General features: G+C 47.6%; 1 protein-coding gene across 1 annotated transcript; it reads left to right on the top strand.

Annotated features, from left to right (window-relative positions):
• Positions 1-8708: 8708 nt before the first annotated feature.
• Adrb3 (adrenoceptor beta 3) lies at positions 8709-10365 on the top strand. The gene is made up of 2 exons (XM_026404706.2): positions 8709-9901; positions 10314-10365. The coding sequence occupies exons 1-2, from the start codon at positions 8709-8711 to the stop codon at positions 10351-10353; spliced, it is 1233 nt and encodes a 410-aa protein (XP_026260491.1). The 3' UTR covers positions 10354-10365.
• Positions 10366-19202: the final 8837 nt, after the last annotated feature.

The raw sequence follows: 19202 nt of genomic DNA, 5'->3' as shown, positions 1-19202 counted from the left end.
GTAACTCAGAATCACACCACACTTCCTTCACCCATTCTTCTTCTGTGGCCTCCTTCCCCACTGGAACAACCCTTTCCTCTCATTTAGGGGATCAGGATGCAATCCAAATTCTGGGAAATGGAGCCATGTTAAAGATTTGTGACTTGCTTTCTGTCTCCTTCCTGCATCTCCTGCAAACCCCTGTAAACCCTTCTCCAGCAGAGAAGGTAGAACTAAAGGAGGCAAGGGGCGAAAATCTCCAGGTTGCAGACTCCAGAGAACTGGCTTTTCTTGGTCATCCCATTTTTCTCTCTGACTGAACAAGCCTCCTCACTAAATCTGAATAGCACTATTTATGCAAGGATAAATAGAATTGCCACCAGCTCCTGCAGCCAGTATCTTGTAGAGCATCCGTGAAACAACATTTCACAGGGACCAGAGAGACAAGCTCAGGCAAGAGACTGGCAGGATGTGTAATCCAGCTTCCTCTGTCTCCTTTGGTGCTAGGGCCAGGGTTGGGAAGACAGAGGGATAAATTGTGACTGTCTTACTAGGAAGGAGAAAAGGCATTCCATCTTTGAAGATAACCTGCTGTCCCATTGGCTCAGGGGGGACTGGGTCAAAGGTACAGCAGGTTATCCTCCAAGGTTTTACCTTGGTATTCCAAGAGATGCCAGAGTTTGCTTTCTTCCCCTTCTCCATCATGGGATGAAGCCACCTCAGGCAGTGTCTGTGCTCAAAGCTGTCCATCACAACCCAACTCCTTTTACAGAGCTGGGAGCCCCCTCCTGAGGGGCAGGGGAATGGATCCTAGTCCTCTCCCTGTCAGCATGCCCAAGGTGGGGACTGGCAGGCACAGGTGGGTTCTGAGAACAGTGTGTCAAGGGGTGACAGGAGGCTGGAAGCATGGCCACCAGCAAGGTCCTCCTATCATCGTAGGAGGTCTGAAGTTGTCTCCCTCTTCCTTCTATTTTCGGTTTATCATGAGAGAGGAAGAGGAGGGTCCATCCTGACTAGAAATCAAGATGCCCTGTCTCCTCTTGGGAAAAAGCAAACCCAAACAAAACAATGGCATTCCCCCACCCATGACTTCTTCAAAAGCAGGAAACATTTCCCTTTCTCTCTCTTTGCTTCAGCTGCTCCTGCTGGCATCTGGACCTTGACCATCCCCAGACTCACTCCTTTCCGAATGGGCTTTTCACCATCTACAAGGGTTTGTGGGGATTATACTGGCCTCCTCTTTCCAGCCAGTCCTGTGCCTTCTTCTTTATTTTCTGGTCACCCATGAAAAAAGTGACTTAAAAAATATTTCACGACTGAAGTGGGACCTTGCTCTGGTTTCTGAATAATTATTAAACCTTCCACTATCAGAAAAGAAGCTTCCCAGCCAGGGGTGGTGGCACACTCCTGTAATTCCAGCAGCTGGGGAGGCTGAGGCAGGAGGATCTGGAGTTCAAAGTCAGCCTCAGCAAAAGGGAGGTGCTAAGCAACTTAGTGAGACCCTGTCCTAAATAAAATACAAAACAAGACTGGGGATGCGACTCAGTGATTGAGCGTCCCTGAGTTCAGTTCCAGATACCAAAAAAAAAAAAAAAAAAAAAAAGTAAAAGGCGCTTATGAGGTATTGGTTCGCTTCCCTCTCCCCATAAGCCATGGCTGCACAGAGGTCAGTCAGCCTGCAGTGTCCAGGGGGACCTCTCCCACTGGTTTAGTCCCTCCCTCACTGTCTAGGAGAAGATGCCTTACTGGACAGAGACTTAAAGATTTTTGTCTGGGCTATAGGTGGGAAGGTGTGACCTTTCCCAGACCCCAGGGAGCTGTTTATGATAGTTAAGGATTCAATGAATGATTATTCAGTTCCTAGAGCATGGATTTACTCTTCTGACTTCAGGACTGAAAGACATATGTTTTAGTCCTTCTTCCATTGCTGATCAGGAAATAAATGAGAAAGTACAGATCTGAGAATGTAGCCCAGTGATAGAGCATGAACTTGGCATTCTTCAGGCCCTGAGTTTGATCCCCAGCATCACAAAGATAAATAAGTAAAAAAAAAAAAAAAAAAAAAAAAAAAAGACAAGGCACTGCTGGAAAACCCTATATGTCTGCCTCTTTCTCTCCCAATGTAAAGCTCTGGTCCCAGGCTAGCCCTTATATACTAGCACCTAAATACTATTGTTTCTCTGCCTCTTCTCCAAGAGCCTCTGGATCCAACCTTGAGAACCAACTCTAATGCACATAGAGTTGACTGGCCTGCATTATAAAAGACAAAGAAAAATCATAGATTGGGGGCTGCTTTTCAGTTCTGATATGTACCACCTTTCTGCCCCCCAGGGGAATACTGGTCTATCCTGGGACCTCTAGAGATCAGACCAGAAGGTGGCACCAGCCACAGTCTGTTTGGGAGTGAAGGGAGGTGTTCTGGAAAAGGAGCCAGGTCTTCAGATGCCCAAGGACTTGCTATGAAGGAACCTTGACTGCGTGATCATGAAGAAGCCTCAGTTTCTTCTCTGGGATCCAGGTTTTTAATTCTGTAAGATGTTGGTGTTCTTTTTAATTGTTACTCTCCTTTTTTTTAAAAAAAATATCTTTTTAGTTGTAGATGAACACAAAACCTTTATTTTACTTATTTATTTTTATGTGGTGCAGAGGATCAAACCCAGGGCCTCTCCCGTACTAAGCAAGTGCTCTACCTCTTAGTCACAATCCCAGTCCTGTTAGTCTCCCTTTTAACTCTTAGTCATACCCCACCTCCCCGCTAAACCCTAGACCTTAAACTAATTTTTTTTTTTTTTTGGCTACTTGGTGTTGAACCCAGGGGCGCTTAACCACTGAGCAATGTCCTCAGCCCTTTTTCTTTTTTATTTTGAGACAGGTTCTTACTAAATTGCTTAGGGCCTTGCTAATTTGCTGAGTCTGGCTTTGAACTTGTGATCCTCCTGCTTCAGCCTCCCAAGTTCCTGGGATTGTGGGTATGTGCCACTGTGCCAGTCTCACCCTAGACTAATTGTGACAAAAGGAGAAACATCAACACCAAGACAGCTATTCAACATAATTTAATAAAACTAAATGGGAGGGGGCTGGGGTTGTAGCACTTGCCTAGCAGGTGTGAGGCAGCAGGTTGTATCCTTAGCACCACATAAAAATAAATAAATAAAATAAAGGTATTGTGTCCATCTACTACTAAAATAAAAAAAGAAAAAACAAAACAACTAAAAGGATGGTCATTGCAGGCTATGGAGAAGGAATACAGGTTACAAGGGTGAGAAGAACTTTAAAGCTAGGAGAGTTGATTATGAATGGTAGAATGTAGCCATGTTTTTGGGGTGTATCTCAGTGGTGGATCATATGCTTAACACAAGCAAGGCCCTGGGTTTGTAACAAGAAGCGCACTCTCACACACACACACAGACACACACTTTCTCTCTCTCTCTCTCTCTCTCTCTCTCTCTCTCTCTCTCTATATATATATATATATATATATATATATATATATATATCTACCTTTAACACATGTAGTCTTAGACAAGGTACAAGGCAATATAGTCCAATAAACTCTCTAGGTCTTCCTTCTGCCAGGTTGTGTAAACACACACAGAGATATAAGCACACATACATGCATCCAGTTGTGAGTTTGCATGACTACAAACTACAAGCTACAAGGGAGAGGGAAGACCTCCCCACCTCTCTGCTATTAGAACCTCTCTTCATCAGGGGGTTGCTGCTTCTTCAGGCTCTGCCAACCACATATTCTGAATCACTAATTGCTATTCTCCCAGACAGTAGAGCCAGACTACCCCAGGTGCCCCCAACACACAAACAGCAGCCTGGGAACCTCAGTAGATTCAGAGGCCCATGTTCACTGCCTGCTTCCAAGGATACAGAACAAAGGTCATCTGGGGGCTGAAACCCCGGGTAATGCTTAATCTGGGCAATGTATGCTTCTATCCAGAGTTGGATGACCTCTACAGACCAGGCAATACTAATTCCCTTTGGGCCAGTCATTAGGATGACTTCCCAGAGCACTAGGCCACTTGCCTCCAACCCCCTGTTGGCCAACAAAAATGACGGTGAGAGTGTAAATGGGTACATTGCCTGGAGAGTGCAATTTGGCAATCTCTTCCAAATTTGGCATTCTCTTCCAAATTTGCAAGTACATATGCCTTAAACACAGCGATTCTATTTGTAGAAACTTATTCTACAAATATACTTACACACATGTATGAACTAATTTATTCATTGCCACATCATCTAAATAAAGATAGAAAGCCTGGCGTGATGCCTCATGCCTATATTACTGGCTACTTAGGAGGCTGAGGCAGGAGAATCACAAGTTTGAGGCTAACCTGGACTGAGCAAGATTCTGTCTCAAGATAAAATAAAATTTAAAAAAGGGCTGGGTATGTAGCTCAGTAGTAGAGCATTTGCCTGACATGTATAAGTCCCTGAGTTCAATCCCCAGTACTGAAAAAGAAGAATAAGGAAGAGGAGGAGGAAGTGAAAGAGGAAAAGAAAGGAAATAACTAGATATCTCTCAGTATATAATTGGTTTCATGGGTTATGGTACATCCATGCAATAGAATATTTAAAAATGGGAAGATTTTATGTATTGATCTGAAAGGATCACAGATATATAGTTAAGCTAAATAAGAAAGGTGCAGAACATTGTATGTTTATGTGGAGAAGAAAGGACAAAAGAATATACATTTGAGCTGGGTATGTTGGTGCATGCGTGTTGTCTCAAGTTACTTGGGAGGCTGAGGCAGGAGGATTGCAAATTAAAAAAAATTTTTTTGTTCTTTTTAGATATACATGACAGTAGAGTGTATTTTGACATATTATACATACATGGAGTATGTAGCCCATGTTCACTGCCTGCTTCCAATTAGGATCCCATTCTTGTGGGTGTACATGATATGGAGTTTCACTAGTTGTGTATTCATACATGAACATAGGAAAGTTATGTCTGATTCATTTTACTGTCTTTCCTATTCCCATCCCTCCTCCTGTAAGATTGCAAATTTGAGGCCAGCCTGGACAACTTAGGGAGGCCCTGTGTCAAAATAAAAAATACTGGGGATGTAGCTCAGTGGTAGAGTGACCCTGGATTTAATCCTCAATAACACACACGCGCGCGTGCACACACACACACACACACACACAGAGAATGTGTTTGTATTGACTTGCATGTGTATAAAGTATTATTGGCAGGATAAAAAAAAAATCTAATGGGAGTTACTTGTTGGGGAGATGAAAACTGGGATGAAGGCAACTTTCTATAATATGCATTTTGAGTATTTTAATGGGTAAATAATGTGAATGTATTATCTATTTTAAAAATTATAAATTTAGAATACAAAATCACATAAAAGGAGACTATTCTATAGACTACAGTGGCAAAGGAGTGCGCCTTCCATGTGTCAGCCTGGGCAGGGGAGACAAGACCAGAGAATTAAAGGAGGAAAGGGCTAGTGCAGAGGAAGGAAGCCAAGTGCTTTGGCATTGACATTGCTCTGCTTGCTCAGAAAAGCCTCTGCTTACAGGAGTCTGGCATTTTTCTTCTCCGTGTCCTTTGGTTATTGGTCGAATCATTTTCCAAACTCAGGCATGCTTGTGTGATTTGGGAAATCTTGACTTTTTTTGAAAATGTAAACATTTTTACACATTTCCTCCAAAGAACAAGGTCACCCCCTGAAGCAATGACATCTTTTGAAGTGGCTTCACTTCTTGGAATCCCTTTCCTTTCCCCACCAACTCTGATGTTCTGGAAAAGAATGGTATGTATTTGTTTTAGAGATTATTTTTTGAGAATCTTATGATACCCCTTTGGGATAACTAGCAACACTCTGGGGTGTTGCAAAACCTGATTTAGGAGTGATCATCTTGATCAGCAAGAAGCCACAGCCAAATGAGGCCTGCACCACTCTGGCAGGACTCTGGAGGGGGAAGGGAGAGGGAGGGGAGGGGCCAGAGGTTTCCTCTTCATCCTACCCCCCTGCGGGCTTCCAGGGATCTGAAGGCCTGTTTGGGGTACTTCAAGGGAGCTCATGACAAACCCTGCTCATGGGTGAACTGCTGGGTCCCTGGGAGATCCAGCTGGTTCTCTTTTCCTCAGGGATAATTTTAGGCTCTCACTTTGCCTTCAATCTTTCTAACTCCCAACCCCTGGCTCAGCCTCCCAGAGGGATTGCTTAGACCAGTGACTATACAGTGCTCTTTTGAAATATAGAGCTGTTCAAAGAACATGCTAGGGCATAGCCCTGGAGGCATTTTCCATGATATATTTTTTTTTCTCCTTTTGTCCCATTGTTTCAGGGGAGGAAACAAAACAGCTTGAGGATCAGGTCCTGATAGGCCTTAATAAAGGTATCCTACACCCCTGCCCCCCAACTTGGATTTTATTTTCCAACCTCTCTTCCCCACACCCAACTTGAGAGGAACTGGTTTAAAGCCTGGGAGACTGGGCTGGAAGAACCAGGCCTTGTAAGTCTGAATGAGTGAGCAGGAAAGGGGCCTCTGGGCTTCTACAGGTGAGGCAAACTTGCTGGGAATGAATAAGAGACCTCCCAGGCATTAAAATACCAGGCCTGACCTACTGCACTGGAGAATGCACATGAGAATTCCTAAATCCAACATCTTCTAATTTCCAAAAGCTCATGAATAAAGTCTTCACGGTAGTGAAGAATTTACCATTGGTGGCTGGTGGAAGATTTGTGGACAGTTGAGAGTGATGGTGGACAAGGCTTAACCTCAAACCCATTCATCTTTTATTTGTCAGTGTTGAGGATTGAACTCAGTGCCTCAGAATACTAAGTTCCCACTCTGTCCCTGAGCTACACCACCACATCCTATTCATCCTATTATTTTACTACTGTTATTGATTGATTGATTGATTGAATTTTTGGTACCGTGATTGAACCCAGGGGCACTTAACCACTGAGCTACATCCCCAGCCCTGTTATTTATTTTTGTGGTACCGGGGATTGAACTCAGGGCCTTATCTTGAACATGCTAGGTAGGTGCTCTACCACTGAGCTACACCCCTGTGACAGGGTCTTGCTAAGTTGCCTATGCTGGTCTGGAACATTTTTTTTTTTTGCACCAGAGAGTGAACCCAGGGGTGCTTAACCACTGAGCAACACCCACTGCCGCCCCCCCTTTAAAATTTATTTTGTAGTTTTGATGGACCTTTATTTTATTCATTTATTTATATGTGATGCTAGGAATCAAACCCAGTGCCTCACACATGCTAGGCAAATGCTCTACCACTAAGCCACAATCCCAGCCCTCCCCTGCCCTTTTTATTTTTTTTATTTTGAGACAGGGTCTCTATAAGTTGCTTAGGGTCTCACTAAGTTGCTGAGGCTGACTTTGCACTCACAATCCTTCTGCCTCAGCCTCCCAAGCTGCTGAGATAACAGACTTGTACCACTGCCTGATCTGGCCTGGCACTTTTGTGATTCTCCTACATCAGCCTCCCCAGTAGCTGGAATTATAATGTGCACCACTCCTACTGGCTCTGTTTATCCCTTTTTCCTCAGGCTTGCTAGGCAACTGCATTGCCACTGAGCTACATCTCCAGCCCCATCTATTTTAACATGTCATCGTGACAGAGAATTTTAAGAGATGAAATCTATCTAGAAAATTCCTAGGTGGAAAGGTATGTGAAGGGGGCAGTATAGGTAAGGGAAGATTGAGGAATCAAAACTCTTCAGCATCCCAAACTATATAATACCAAATCCAAATGAAAATGGGCAAGCAATGAAAGACTCCTGAAATAGCAATTTCTTCAGTAGCTGGGGGAAAAATAAATATAAATAAAAACCCAGAAAACTGGAAGGGAAGAGAAGGCAAGTGAAAACAGAAAGGGAAAGTGATAAATCTCATCATGGCTTGAGGTCTTGGGAGAGGACAGGAGGTATGGGCTGCCTTCTATTACTTAATTTAAAATACCTTAGGCAGGATGTGGTGGTGCACACCTGTCATTCAGCAATTCAGGAGACTGAGGCAGGAGGCTCATAAGTTGGACATCAGTCTGAAACTCAGTGACATCTTGTCTCAAAAATAATAAACAAACAAATAAACAGCTAGGGCTGGGGATGTATGTCAGTGGTAGAGTGCCCCTGGATTAAATTCCCAGTACCAAAACAGTAAATAAATTTTGAAAATAAAATAAAATACCTTAGGTGGGCTGAGGATATAGCTCAGTGGCTGAGCATTGGTCTGCATGCAGGAAGCCCTGGGTTCCATCCCCAGCACCACAAAAGGATACAAACACTTTAGCGGAGGCACCCAAGTAGATGACAGGCTACTCTGGATATTCTGTTTGCCTTGGGAAAGTCATCTTTTCCTCTGACTCCTTAAAGGTTGGAGGTGGGAGGGTTCTTTTTTACTTTCTCCCAGTGTTGCTCCTGGCCCATGGCAAGAATGGACACCCTGTGGCAGGTCTTCCCTTCCACCCTCCACTTTGTCCCTGAGGCCTCTCCCTGAGAAACTATTGGTCGCTGCCCCTTTAAGCACGGCCACACCTCCCCCCACCCCTGAGCTCTCGCAACAAGGGAGTGGGGGTGTGGTAGTGGTGGGGGGAGGCTGACCGGTCTCATCCCTGTCAACTACGGAAGATGGCCCAGGCTGGGGGAGTCGCTCCCACGTTCTGCTGCTCCCTCCCCTGAACCAGGGGACAGGGAGAGCCCCTCCCTCCCTCTCTCTCCTGCTCCACTCGGGACGCGGAGATGGCTCCGTGGCCTCACGGGAACGGCTCCCTGGCCTTGTGGCCAGACGCCCCTACCCTTGTACCCAACACCGCCAACACGAGTGGGCTGCCAGGGGTACCTTGGGCTGCGGCATTGGCTGGGGCGCTGTTGGCGCTGGCCACTGTGGGAGGTAACCTGTTGGTAATCGTGGCCATCGCCCGGACGCCGAGACTCCAGACCATGACCAACGTGTTCGTCACTTCGTTGGCCGCAGCCGACTTGGTGGTGGGACTCCTGGTAGTGCCGCCAGGGGCTACTTTGGCGCTGACTGGCCACTGGCCCTTGGGCGCGACTGGTTGCGAGCTCTGGACCTCGGTGGACGTGCTCTGCGTGACGGCCAGCATCGAAACCCTGTGCGCCTTGGCTGTGGACCGCTACCTGGCCGTGACCAACCCACTGCGTTATAGTGCACTAGTCACCAAACGCCGTGCTGGAGCGGCCGTGGTCCTGGTGTGGGTGGTGTCCGCCGCGGTGTCCTTTGCGCCGATCATGAGCCAGTGGTGGCGCGTAGGGGCGGACGCCGAGGCGCAGCGTTGCCACTCCAATCCGCTCTGCTGTTCCTTCGCCTCCAACATGCCCTACGCGCTGCTCTCCTCCTCAGTCTCCTTTTACCTTCCGCTTCTGGTGATGCTCTTCGTCTACGCACGAGTTTTCGTGGTGGCCAAGCGCCAACTGCGCTTGCTGCGCCGGGAGCTGGGCCGCTTCCCGCCGGAGGAGTCTCCGTCGGCTCTGTCGCACTCTCGGTACCCTGTCACCTCGGGGACGTGCGCTTCGACTCAAGTGCCCTCCGGCGGTCGGAGGCCCGCGCGGCTTCTGCCTCTCCGGGAGCACCGGGCCCTGCGCACCTTGGGTCTCATCATGGGCACCTTCACTCTGTGCTGGTTGCCCTTCTTTCTGGCTAACGTGTTGCGCGCCCTAGGGGGACCCTCTCTAGTTCCTGACCCGGCTTTCCTCGCCCTGAACTGGCTAGGCTATGCCAACTCTGCCTTCAACCCACTGATCTACTGTCGTAGTCCGGACTTTCGCAGCGCTTTCCGCCGTCTTCTGTGCCGCAGCAGCGGCTGCCGTCCAGAGGAGACCCGGGCCACTGCCTCCCCAGCCCGCCATCCCTTGAGCTCTCCAGCGACCGGGGCCAGCCCCGTGGAGTCCAGGCCACGTTCACCGCTCAACAGGTAGGTAATCAGGGCCGAGGGACAGGCAGTTTAGAGTCAGAAAGTATACGGCATCTTCATGTCTGAGTTTAGGGTTTGGTAGAAGGAAATGGGTCTCTGCCTTGAAAGAAGAGCGAACAGAGTAGGGAACCCAAAGGGGACCAAGGTCCTTTCCTTTCCTGGATCCAACCACAAGGGCTGAAGCAAAAGAGGGGCAGGTGGTGGGTGGTTCTTCATTCTAGGATGTGCCGCAGAAAAGAATAGCTGTGTTCCGAGGCCTCTCCTCCCCGTGGTCGTGGTCGGCTCTCCTGTTGGTTTTCTAGCTCAGTTCTTTGGGCGCCCAGATTTCTGGCCACCATTATAACTGGCTCAGACTTGCATGGAAAACTAGTGGCCCTCTCAACCCCTGGTCCTCAGTTGATTTCTCTCCAAGGTTTGAAGGCTATGAAGGTGAGAATGCACTTCGAATATGAAGGACAGCGCAGGAGGAACCTGTAAGTAGAAATGTGTGCCCCACCCCCTTCAAAGACTGGGCTGCAGTTGGGGGATGGGATTTTTGTAACATAGTGGTCCCCCATGTGTGTAATAAAATATGCTTTCCAGGGTCCCTGTGGGAGCTATCCCTTCCCTTCAGTGCCTCATTCCCCCAGTCAGCCTTTACCCAAAATATGTTATCTCCATTTTTCAGGGCTTCCTGAGGAGTTTTAAGAAACAATTCCGTGGATGCAGAACCTTTGGAAAGTCTCTGGTCTCTGTTCAGAATGAGCCCTAAGGAGTGCCCCAGCTGTAGAACTACTTTCCAGAACCTGCCGACTGGGCTATGGAATGGGAAGGGGGTTCCTTAAACCAAGGGGGTTTTCACCATCTTCTCTCTCTCCGAGGGAAGTTTTCTAAACCTCATCCCACTACTACCTCAGCAGCCAGGATGCCAGGCTGCCTGCACCAGCTGCCCCGAGAGCAGCCCCATGGCTATGACAGGGTGCACATCACCTGGCTCACTTGTGTGTGGTGTGTGTAGGGCAAAGAGAGCACTCTAGCTCCATTCCTGCTGCTGCCCAGACCCAGAAAAACCATGGGTATTCTCTAGGTTCTGTGACCAGGCTAGAAGAGGGTGAGGGTTAGGGTTTTTGTCCCTGGTTCCTGCTCTATGGCTCTTGGCACACCAATGTCTCTCACATTAGACACAGAACAAGTCTGATCTACCTCACAGCAGAAGGACTTCTTCAGGGTTGGCACGGGGATTCCAGGGTTCATAGGAAGATGAACCATTGGAACAGATCCCTTCTTTTCCATTTAAAATCAAATTAATAAATATTACGGAATACAGCTCATCCTTTGCTCTCTTTTTCTCTCCATTTGTTTTCTTTTCATAATCCATTTGCTCCCTTCCCTTTTACTCAGAGCTAGCTTTTGACAGAGACAGTAAATTATAACTAATCCCTGTCCCTTTCTTCCTAATCCTCATAAAAACAAAAAATGAAAGTCTGTGTGGGTGAAGCGTGAAGCGAGTCAGCTCAAGCCTTTGACTCTCCTGCCTCCCTATGCTTTCTGAAATTCCTGGAATCCAGTTGCAAGGGAGTAGCAAAGCCGGGCCCACTGTGTCCAGGATCATACATGGGACATTGGTCACCTTCCATATTATAAACCCATGGGGGATCCATAATCTTTTATTGCCAGCAGGAACCAGTTTGGTTCAGTGCCATGTCTATGTGATGTGTGTGTGTGTGTGTGTGTGTGTGTGTGTGTCTAGACATAGCACAAGTATTGTTTTTTTGTGTTGGGCAATGTCTTGGACAATAAACAAATATTTCCATAGCCTCTACCTTCCCACTCTATTCCTAGGCTGCAGAAATTTATATTATTCTCTTCGAGTAAAACCAAAGTTACAATTTTGAGCCTGTTGATACCTTTTTTGTTTCTTTGTTTTTTGTTTTTGTTTTTATACCAGGGATTGAACACCGGGTGCTTTACCACTGAGCCACATCCCCAGCCCTTTTTATATTTTATTTTGAGACAGGGTCTCACCAAGTTTTGTATGGCCTCAGTTTCTGAGGCTGATCTTGAGCTTGCAATTCTCCTGCCTCAGCCTCTTGAGCCACTGGGATTACAAACATGAACCACCATGCCTGGCTCCTTACTTCAATTTTAATGAAACTTATTGGGCAGGTTTCCTATGGAAAGAAAAATTCTATGGAAATCTCTTGCTCATTTTGTGGACTCTTATTTAGACTCCATAAACCATGGTCTGGGCTGATTTACAGGATACTCAGTAAATCACTAAATGTTTAGCATGCTTGTGACATGGTATACAGTGCATTGGCTAGGTTCAAGGGCCCTAGAGTTATAAAACTTAGATCTGCCCTCAGGATAAGCTTAGTGTATTTCCACATATGGGTGTTCTCTGTGAATTGGACCCGGTCTACGCTGTTCTCTTTTCTTCTGGAGCCCAGGTTTTATTTCTCAGGATGTTTGCATACCAAAGATGACTTTCTCCTTTCCAATGCAGAGCAGTGTGCAATCTCTGGTGTCTGAGGTATCTAAGGTTTCTTGGAAAGGACTCAACTCTTGAACTGTCTCTTAGTGGAGAAGGAAGTCTTGCTCAAGTCTGGGATAAATAAGAGGGCCTCCTCTACCCATCTCTGAATATTTTCCTGACATCACTGAGGAAAATCGCCCAGTCAGTCCTAGGCAGGGAGAGGATGATTTGGAGGAGGGGACTCTGGTTTATAGAATCATCCTTGAATAGCATCCAAAGCTCATACTGCTTGTGTCTTGCTCGATATGCACCCGGGTGCCAACTGTCAGCCTCCTTTGGAGTGTTTAGACTTGTACTGGGCTGTGGATTCCATCTGCAGATTGTCACCAGTGTATTTGACAGCTGGAGAGGCAGCCTCTCTGGTCATTTCTCTAGCAACTTGTGGCCAGGTGTCAAACTGAGGGAGATTTACATCCTTGGGCGGAGAGCAGGCTGCTTTTGCTAGCAGGAAGCCTGTGCATTTGAACTGGGAAGATGAACAACCATGGCTGTGAACCTAGAGATGTGAAGATTACAGACCAATGAAAACTGAAGAGCCTGTGGAGCCACTTGTCCTTCCAGAAGTCTGTTAGCAGGAGCTGGGCATGGGATGGAAATGACAGCAAAAGGGGATTGAGTTGGAGAGGGAGTGAGAAGCAAGTGGGTTTTCCAGAGGTAACCTACTAGGTGGAACCAGGGTTAGAGCAAGGAGGAGGTTGGCAGCAAACTTTCCCAGGACTCCCCCATGGTGGATTCTTCTAAGAGATGGTGGTAAGTGTAGCCCACCATAGGCAATCACTGGGCTGTAATTATACACCAGCTTCATTCCTGAAATCTTAATAGCTTCTCCCTATAGAGTTTTAGAGACTAAAACTTTCTCTCCTCTCTTGTCTTTAGGAAGATAGTCCTTCCAGCTCTGTGAAGGCCTGGGCAAGAGCTTCACAGCCTTAGCATTGACTTCATCCCAGGCATTAATGGTCGTGGGCGCCCCCTGATGGTGATATGAAGTATAACAGGTGAGGACTTTGCAAAGCTGGTCTGTTAACTAGACTGGCAGCCAGAATTGCTGTTTTCATAAGGCTGCAAACTATCAGAGCTGGAAGACAGCATAGAAATAATTTAGTCCAGTCTTCTGGTAATCCACTTGATAAAAATGGATGAAGAATCTGAGTTCTAGAGGGATGAATTTAGTAGCCAACATTCCTTTAGCCAGTGGAAGGCAACACTGAATTAGTGTGAGGAGCACAGAGTTCAGAGCTGCAAAAACAAATAATAAACGGAGGAAGGAAAGAAACGGCCATTTAGTGAGCATCTGTTGTATGCCCAACACAGAGGTGCTCTGAAAATATCATTTATTTAATAATGATAACAACAAAAAAAAAATAGAGCCGCATAGAAATCAAATAGTTTGCTGGTGCTAATTTTAACCAAAATTCATTTTCTTTTCTCTAATAATCCAGTTATGGGACAGTGCACAAGTTACTTAGCTTCTCTGACCATTCGGTTGCCAGTAAATCAAATGGAGAAATGGAAATTTTTGTTGTTGTTGTTTTGTACTGGGGATTGAATCCAGGGTACTCTACTACCGAGCTACATCCCCAGCCCTTTTTATTTTTTATTTTGAGATAGGGTCTGACTAAGTTGCTTAGGGCCTCACTAAGTTTCTGAAAATGACCTCAAATTTACAATCCTCATAGGAATAATAAGAATTCATACCCCATTTGAATCAAATGTATGATATATGATATGTCAAGATCATTGTAATGTTTTGAGCAACTAATAAATTTCTGATGTTTAAAAAAAATTTACAATCCTCCTGTCTCAGCCTCCCAGGTCACTGAGATTACAGATGTGCATCAGTGTGCATGGCTCAAATGGAGATATTATTGCTCTACTCGGCTCATGCAGACTGATTTTGAAGACCAAATGAAATTTTGTATGTGCAGATTATTCGGAAATTGAAAGGGTTCCCCCAGAACAAAGTGGTGGAATTAAAGTTTGGAGGTAGGAGTCCCAGATCTCCTGGTTTTGGCCTACAGGTAGAGTTCTATTCATAGTAGCATCCTGGATCTTGATCCACACATTTTTGCTCACTGTGGGCATGCCCTGCCTGGTATTTCTTTCCCACCTCAGACTCATTGTGGGGAGCCACCCATGAGCTACTTGAGTGGTACTGAGCCATGAAGATTTAGGTTTTTTTTTTTCCCTTGGGAACTATCCTGGCTTTCCCATGTGCATCAGATCACCCAAGGCATGAGATCTCTTGTCCTCCATCTACTAGGGAGACAACTCTTGTAGCTCCAGAGTTGGGTGAAACCCATTGGGAACTGGACAGTTCATCTCCTACCTTATTTGGCAAAGAACATTCCATGAAAAACCTTTGATGCTCCCCCTTGTAAAAAAAAAAAAAGCAAGCGTGGGCACCATTCCTCTTTTTCTAGTGTGGAAGCTCGATCCCTAAGATCAGCTAGCTATCCCACCCCAGCTTTTTAAAAACTACTTTCTGTCCTGTGGCTTTTTTCTCAGCCTTGTCTTTTTTTTCTTTAATATTTTTTTTTTTTTAGTTGTAGTTGGACACAGTACCTTTATCCCATTCATTTATTTTTATGTGGTGCTGAGGATTGAACCCAGGACCCCGCACATGCTAGGTGAGTGTTCTACCACTGAGCCACAATCCCAGCCCTTTGCCACCTTGTCTTTCTTAGCCTTTATTTCATAGCCAGCCGCTCCACGAAGAGGAACCTCAATTCTCTCATTTGTGTGGGACGCGGGCGAGACCTCATATCCTTGGTTTCATAACCCTGTCGCTAAACATCCACACCCTTGGCTCTGTTTCCATGTTCAAACTCTGGACTGGCCTGAGCCTAGTATTTTGACCCTGATTTGGATCATCCCACCTGCCGCAGTCTGACTGGGCACAATTCAGGAGCCACTTGTCAAAAGAAACAAACTTTATTTTTAAAACTACAAACGCCAAACAAAACAGCTCCTCAGGAAAAACCCTCAGAGCCCAACTGCCACCACTGGCTTCCAGAAGCCTCTCCCACACACCAACAACCACCTCCCACAATCCTCCTGCTCTTGAGGCCGATTGGCTAGGTCGCGTGGGCGGAGCCAAAGAAGTCCCCCAATGAGCAGTTCCGTAGTCTGAAGGGCAGGGAAACAGCCCAATGAACATGACCGCAGAGGAGCCAATCAGCTAGATGTTGCTGGGGCCGCTGTGAGCCAATCATCAGCTGGCAGTCTGAAGGGCAGGGAAACAGCCCAATGAACATCACCACAGAGGAGCCAATCAGCTAGATGTTGCTGGGGCCACTGTGAGCCAATCATCAGCCGGCAGCTGGGAGTTTGCTGGCAGCTGGAAGTTTTCTGGGGCCCCTTTGGCTGTGGCTCTTGTTGGGAAAAGTGTAAACAGCAGCCATACCCCAGAGAGAAACCCCAACATGGCGTCTAAGGACTTCTTCTCCCTACCTTCTTCTTCTCTGCAGTGGCGCGAAAAGTTCCCGCCCTTGTGAAATTCTCCCGCCGGCGCTAAATTTAAACCTCGCTAGCGGGAACCTTAGCCCCAATGAGAACTAATTCCTGGGCGCGGGAACTGATATCTGGAAGAACTTGCCAATAAACGGGTATCCTGCCATTTATCTAAGCCCTACCATCTCCCCTTTAGTTCTATATAAGCACACAGCTTTTGCAATAAAATTGGAATTCTCCCGGCGAAGTGTCTTTGCGTGGGGATTCCTTTCATCTGGTGCCCCGTGTGAGGAGACGGGCGAGCTCTTTTCCAACCAGAGCCCCGTCCTCTGCCCCGCCGAAGATTCCTCGCCCAGGTCCGCTGTTTTTCAGACGCCGGCTCCCCTGCACTCACCACTGATTCGACCGTAGGTAAGCCCCCTTGACCCTGGCTCGCCAACTCCCTTCGGGCTAAAGCTGGAGCTGTGACCGTTGATCGTCCGGCACTCTCCAGACGCTCGTTGGGGGGAGGGAATTCCTCCCACTAAGGCCTTTACCGGCCGCAGTGGACCCTCTGGTGATCCGTTTCCCTTTGGGGCGTGAGGCTTTTAGGTTTACGAGAGGTTCTGTGGTTTTTCCTCCTCCGCTGCTGCTGCTACTGCTGCTGCTTTGAACTAGAGCTGCTTTTACTTCCTGCTGGGCCACTAAGTCTGCCTGAAGCTGCCTTTCTGTTCGGGCGGGAAAACTGAACTCCCGGCCTGGAACTGCGTTCCACCGGAACCGGAGTTCTGTTTTCATTTCTGACTTATTCCGCTACGGTCGAAAACTTTCCTGACGTCAGGTTGCCCGAGGCTCCGACCCCATTGGGTCTCACAGACCGCACTTCACTGGTGACGACCGGGTAGTGCCCTCTGTAGTTCCTGGCGACGGCTGGTCATTTTGGGGACGCCCACTTGACCCCCGTTCGCTCTGGGCTTCCTGGAAGCCGTTCCAGCCCGGGTTTTCCCTTTTGCCTCTCTCGCTTAAGCCTGTTCTCTTCTACTCTCTTCCATTTCTCCCTGTGACTATGGGCACCTCTTCGTCTATACCTGAAGCCTCACCTCTCAAATGCTTAATAAAAAATCTGGCCACACTTTCCCTCACACCAGACATTAAGCCCAAACTTTTAATCAAATTCTGCACCCAAGATTGGCCTACATATCCACTGGATAATGGCAATCATTGGCCTCCAGAAGGCTCCTTAGATCCAAACCTCCTTCGAGATCTTTTTAACTACTGCCAGCGTCTGAAAAAGTGGAGGGAGATTCCCTGCGTTGAAGGTTTTAGCCTTCTCGCACAACACCCTGCTCTCTGCTCCTCCTGCTCCCCCTCTGAAGTCCTCCTTGCTTCCAAACCCCTCTCTTCCCCTACTTCTACTCCTGACTTCGCAGATTCTTCCTCATTTGACCCAGCAGATGAACCCCCACCTTATCCCCCAGCCCCATCTGCTCCTCCTCTCCCACTATACCCTCCTCTTCCTCCGCATGGTTCCACGGATTCTCAGCCTTCCGTTTCATCCCCCTCCCCTCCGCCCTCTTCTGCCTGCTCTACCTCCTCCTCCGCAGAGACACCCCCTTCCCCTCCCTCTCCTTCCTGTCCGCCGCCTGCCTCTTTCAGTCCTCCTGTTACCAGGTCTAAGGGACTCCTTCCCATCCCCAAGACAATCGCACCCCTTCGTGAGGTAGCTGGTCCCGAGGGTGTCATCAGAGTCCACGTGCCCTTCTCCATGTCGGACATTACTCAGCTAGAGAGGAAGCTAGGCTCATTCACCACTGACCCCACCACTTACATTCGGGAGTTTCAATGGGTCCTGCAAGCATATAGCCTCACTCATCATGACATCTACATGCTCTTAGCCAATACACTTCTCCCTGAGGAAAGGCGACGGGTCTGGGAGCTAGCCCAAGCCCATGCTGATGAAACTCATAGGACCAATCCCAACCACCCCACGGGCCCTCATGCTGTCCCAGAGCAGGATCCCCTATGGGATTATAACACCCCTGAAGGCTTGCAGTCTCGTGACCTTTTTGCGTCCTGCCTCTTGGCAGGCCTGAAAAAGGCCACCCGAAAGGCTGTTAACTTTCAGAAGGTGCAGGAGGTCATTCAGAAAAAGGAGGAAACACCCTCAGAATTCTTGGATAGACTAACCAAGGCCCTTCAACAGTACACAAACCTTGACCCAGAAACCCCTGATGGCCGTCATGTCTTAATGACATATTTTCTGGCCCAAAGCTACCCTGACATTAAAGCCAAGCTTAAAAAGCTTGAACAGGGCCCTGCTACTCCTCAGACCGAAATCCTCGCTGTCGCTTTCAAGGTTTTTCATGGTAGAGAGGATGAAAGCGAACGCCGTAGGCAGAGGGCTGAAAATGCCAAGCTCCAAATGCTGGCCCAGGTCATTCAGAGAAGACCATCACCACGCCGTCCTAATAAGACACCCCCTGGAGCTTGCTTCAAATGTGGTAAGGAGGGACATTGGGCCAAAGATTGTCCTTCGCCAAGGACACCCTCCAACCCCTGCCCAAAATGCCACCAAAGGGGACACTCGGGGGTGGACTGCCCATCAACCCGGAGGGGAGGTTGGTCAGCCACCCGGCAAACCCAGCCTCTCCTGGGCTTGGCAGAGGAGGATTGACGGAGCCCTGGGCCTTCCCTCCCGACTATTACCATCAAGAAGCAAGAGCCTAGGGTCACCTTCCTGGTGGATGGACGCTTTATTACCTTCCTCTTAGATACTGGTGCCGCTTTTTCGGTCTTGAGGGAGTATTGGGGTCCTACCACACCCTCAAAAACTCCTATTGTCGGGGTAGGAGGTAAACAGATTTTCCCTCGAAAAACCCCCCCCTTATCATGTCATATGCAGTGTGTCCTTCACACACTCCTTTCTCGTTATAAGCCATTGCCCCACTCCCCTTCTGGGAAGGGACATACTCTCACTATTGAAAGTCACCATTCACATATCACCCCACACCTCCCCCGCCTCTCATTTCCTTATGATGTTCCTAGGGGCAGATACACCTCCTTCACACACTCTTCCACAACTATCTAAACCAGTTAACCCTGAGGTTTGGGACACAACTACACCCTCTATGGCTAAATGCAGCCCTATTCACATTGTCTTAAGGGACCCTTCAAGATATATTAGTCAACCACAATATCCACTCACAACCACAGCCCTCCTCGGGTTAGAACCCATCATCCAAGATTTATTACGAAAGGGATATCTTAGGCCTACACACTCTCCTTTCAACACCCCCATTCTGGCAGTTAAAAAACCTAATGGGTCCTACAGGCTGATTCAAGACCTTCGCCTCATTA

This window comes from Urocitellus parryii, chromosome 14, assembly GCF_045843805.1.
Source record: "Urocitellus parryii isolate mUroPar1 chromosome 14, mUroPar1.hap1, whole genome shotgun sequence".
Lineage (NCBI taxonomy): Eukaryota > Metazoa > Chordata > Mammalia > Rodentia > Sciuridae > Urocitellus > Urocitellus parryii.
The sequence above is the reverse complement of the archived record's forward strand: the minus strand, read 5'-3'. Positions and strand labels throughout refer to the sequence as shown.

What these genes read in the sequence shown, in the direction of transcription:
- Adrb3 (XM_026404706.2), top strand. Translation starts at nt 8,709, where the DNA reads ATGGCTCCGTGGCCTCACGGGAACGGCTCCCTGGCCTTGTGGCCAGAC. An exon ending in CCACGTTCACCGCTCAACAG is followed by an intron (nt 9,902 to 10,313) that starts GTAGGTAATCAG and finishes TTTCTCTCCAAG; the next exon opens with GTTTGAAGGCTATGAAGGTG.